The sequence below is a fragment of the Amphimedon queenslandica genome, unplaced genomic scaffold (genome assembly GCF_000090795.2).
Source record: "Amphimedon queenslandica unplaced genomic scaffold, v1.1 AMPQUscaffold_11988, whole genome shotgun sequence".
Classification (NCBI taxonomy): domain Eukaryota; kingdom Metazoa; phylum Porifera; class Demospongiae; order Haplosclerida; family Niphatidae; genus Amphimedon; species Amphimedon queenslandica.
In genome coordinates, this window is record NW_003547773.1 from 1 (window position 1) to 4322 (window position 4322).

Sequence of the window (4322 nt, forward strand, 5' to 3'; positions counted from 1 at the left end):
TCTTATGTACAACGTATTATACATATAACTGCATCATTTGCATGCTATAAGTATTTTTATGTAATTAATTTTATGTCACTTTAATTTAGAACTTCCCAATCAAAATTAAAACCTCGGTCAAGAAAATAATGAGAAAATAACATCTACTCAATTAATTGCATTCTGTATTATTATAATAAATGACTGTTACCCTTCATATATCTCTTCTCCATCATAGTTGATCTCCTTGACTCTTGTAGTATGGAGTGATTCCACTGAGACCTTGAAACCAGCATCACCATTGGACCCCATGTGTGACTTGTGGGCGGATCAAGACCAATTAATATTGCGGGGGTGTTAGCAACAGAAATCACGCAAACAAGGGCGGGGCTCATAGACAAGCAAAAGAAGAGGCTCTGAAGAGGCAGCAGTACAAGCAAAGTTATATTTGAAGCAGCAGCAATTACAGCTTAAGTGTGTTAGATATTATCAGTTATCAGAAGATTATTCGCTTTCTCATAGGTAATAATGGCAGAAAACACAAGTCCAGCTATCACTATGACTTGTGAGGTTTGTTCAGAGTATTACACTGACCCCCTCATGCTTCCCTGTCTTCACTCATTCTGTAAGAAGTGTCTAATAAAAGCTAAAGAGAAGCAAGATAGTGCTGATACCTCATTAAAGTGTCCAACGTGTGACACTAGCGTTAATTTACCTGATGGTAAAATTGAAGGCCTGACTCAAAACCTTTGGTTTGAACATGAATCAAAAGAGGCTTCGATCAAAAAGAAGATTGTTAGCAAGGAAGCAATATCGTGCGATAAATGTATCGTTGATGATTCCAGTGATGCAGCTGTCGTGTATTGCTGTGATTGTGGCCAGTTTCTGTGTGATCATTGTAAGAAAAGTCATAAAAGAAGCAGGATAGAAGCAAATCACAAGCTAATTGATCTAGAAACAAAGGAATCCATCAAACTGCCTACTGTTAAGCATAAAGAGGGATATTGTGATCGGCATACAGATCAAAAGCTGATTTACTATTGTAACAATTGCGAGAAATTAGTCTGTCCTAACTGCCTGCCTATCAAACACAAGGATCACAACATAGAAGATTACATTGATGTAGGAGAAACAGCACGTAAAGCATTAAAGGAAAGTGTTGCTAGTTGTGCTGGAGTCATTCCTCCAGTCACTGAAGCTATTGCTAATGGAGAGAAGATGCTAGAGCAGATAGCAACACGTAAAGAAGAAGTAAGGCAGGAAATCAAGGAAATGTTTGAAGAGCTTAAAGCTGCTTTAGAAAAGAGATGTAATGCTCTACTAATGGAGACAGAAGAGATTGCTAGTGCTAAGAGGAATTCTGTTAAGAAGCAGTTGGACGGGTTTCGTAAACTGGTAAAACAGGTTTCTCATGGTCGTCATCTTGCATCATCAGTGAGTGAGCGTACTGATCCAGGTGAAGTTCTCAGTGTTAAGAAGCTAATCACCAATCAACTAGAGGAATGCATTGAAGAGTATAAGAAACTACCTCTAGAAATAGAAGACAAAGGAGCCATTTTAACACGTCTAGATACATCTATTTTAAGTAAAGAAATCAATGAGTTTGGAAGTGTTTTTGAGTTTGAGCAGCTTGACCCATCAATTTATTCCATTGATAGTGGGTTAGCTATTCCATTGGCAACAGTAAAGAAAGAAAGGAAATTCAAAGTGTCTCTACCAGCAGGCATTGATAAAGCAGCAAGCTATTTGAAGGCTTCCTTTATCAAAAGTGATGGTAGTAAAGAGGAGGGTAGAGTTGTTATAGTTAATGATAACAACACAGCCATTGTATCATGCACATCTCAAAGTATTGGTGGGTATGAACTATCAGTGACTGTAAGAGGTCACCATATTAAAGGTAGTCCTTATCAACTGTCAGTAAAAGCATCAAGAGACTATACCGCACTAACTAACCAGAGATCCTTTAATGTGGAGAATTATACAGGTGGTGTTGCTGTTCATACTAATGGTGAAGTATTTGCTAGTAGTCATGATGGGTTTGTTCAGGTATTTAGTGAGGATGGTACTGCAGTAAGAAGGATTGGATCTAAAGGTAATGGTAATGGACAGTTCGAATGTCCTTGGGGTTTATTGCTGGTAGGAGACAGGCTCTATGTGTCTGATGATACTCTTAATCGTGTGCAGTATTTCTCAGCTACTACTGGTCAGTATATTGGTCAGTTTGGTAGTGAAGGTAATGGCAATGGACAATTCTCTAATCCTCATGGTATGTCTACTGATGGTAAAGGTAATATATTAGTAGCTGATTACAACAACAATAGAGTACAAGTGTTTAAAGAAGATGGTACATTTGTACAAGTCATACAATGTGATGGTAATGCATTTGATGTAGCAGTTGATAACAAAGGAAAGATACACGTTACATTTTACAATAATCTCGGTCATGTTCAAGTCTTCTCTCCTGATGGTAAAATGCATCTTGATACATACAATAATCCTCATAGTGGCTCTGAGTATCTTCAAGGTATTGCTGTTGATGATGATGGACATATCTTAGTATTGACTTACGAGGGTAGTAGCAAGTCTTGTGTTTATGCATTGAGTCCTGACGGGAAAGAAGTCGAATTAATCTCAGGATTGAATGATCCATTTGGTATAGCACTGGATAAGGATGGATATATTTATGTTGCTGATTATAGCAACAATTGTGTAATGAAATATTAAAGTAGTCGTTCAATAAAATATCTTTCCTTTCTCTCTCTTGAACACACTATCTCTCTCTCACTTTGTCAACAAACTGACTAATAGTTATTTATTGTTATAAAATAAAAGTGTAGAAAAAATCTTAAGATTCCATTACTATTATTATGGTACTAATATAATTACCATATAGCTAGAAAATTTGGTGGAGTTAACTCCCTGCAAGCCCACCAAAGGATATTGGCCCAACATACCACACACCATAGGGCCCTTCCTCACACTTACCTTGATGCGACCCTTGAGCTCACCCCACCCCCTAAAGACAAGCTGCCTTCATAGGAAGCCTGTCTTGTAATTGCAGGGCCTAGCCCTCAATCCTTACCCCTGAAATTACATCCTCCCAATCAGCCGATTATAACAACCTCTAATTGTACCCCTCGTTACAGTGGAGGCTTATAGTTTAGGGCTATACGCATGCTAAAGCACAACACTAGATAACAATAGTTATAACAACCCTAAACTGATCACTCCCTCCACTAACATGTAGAAGGGTAAATGCATGCCAAGATAATGGAAAATCGGCTGGGAGGCCTGACCAAGGGTTAGGACTTACAGCCACGCCCCACTTCACACTGGGAAGTAACCCAGTGGAACCCCCCCTTTTTCCTTATCAAATTCCCTTTCTCCTGCACCAGTGGTGGGAGGAGGGAAATTATTGAACTCCCAAGTTCGAAGCAGACTCTTCTTGCTCTCAGATCGCTCAACTACTACGCATGCGCAGACCTTGTGGGCGTTAACCTCATTTAAAACTCTCTAAATGTCAATTAACTCCCTGCAAGCCCACCAAGGGATATTGGCCCAACATACCACACACCATAGGGCCCTTCCTCACACTTACCTTGATGCGACCCTTGAGCTCACCCCACCCCCTAAAGACAAGCTGCCTTCATAGGAAGCCTGTCTTGTAATTGCAGGGCCTAGCCCTCAATCCTTACCCCTGAAATTACATCCTCCCAATCAGCCGATTATAACAACCTCTAATTGTACCCCTCGTTACAGTGGAGGCTTATAGTTTAGGGCTATACGCATGCTAAAGCACAACACTAGATAACAATAGTTATAACAACCCTAAACTGATCACTCCCTCCACTAACATGTAGAAGGGTAAATGCATGCCAAGATAATGGAAAATCGGCTGGGAGGCCTGACCAAGGGTTAGGACTTACAGCCACGCCCCAAAACCTCCCAATTCGGGAAGTTTGTATGAGTAAGGAGTGTTGGTGTGAGTGTACTGGGTTGACAAGAAGGCACTAGATACTTCGCATATGGTGAATGAGAACTCATGGGCAAAAAAAAAAAAAATGACAAAATAAACATAACAATGACAAAGACACCAGAAAACTGAAATACATAAATGAGTCCCTAACATTGCCGGCCTGACACCATTTTTGGCGCCAGTGATACGAGGGTCTCCGGTGAGGTCCGGACGTATGCGAGGTAGGCATCTGAGTTCCATCGACCCATTGCTTTTAGTAGGTGGACTGGAACTCCTGCCTCTGCAGCCACAGTGGCCGCACCTATTCGAAAACTGTGGCCGGAGAATGATGCTTGCCCCACCCCACTATGGAGCAGAGCCTTCCTAA

General features: G+C 40.5%; 1 protein-coding gene across 1 annotated transcript; it reads left to right on the forward strand.

Moving 5' to 3' along the window:
• Positions 1-147: 147 nt before the first annotated feature.
• LOC105315020 (E3 ubiquitin-protein ligase TRIM71-like) lies at positions 148-2703 on the forward strand. Its single transcript, XM_011409510.2, has 2 exons — positions 148-453; positions 502-2703. Exon 2 carries the CDS (start codon positions 508-510, stop codon positions 2701-2703), a length of 2196 nt encoding a protein of 731 aa, XP_011407812.1. The 5' UTR covers positions 148-453; positions 502-507.
• The last annotated feature ends 1619 nt before the right edge of the window (positions 2704-4322 follow it).

Excerpts from the sequence above, each read along its gene's own strand:
- LOC105315020 (XM_011409510.2), top strand. The coding sequence starts at position 508 with ATGGCAGAAAACACAAGTCCAGCTATCACTATGACTTGTGAGGTTTGT.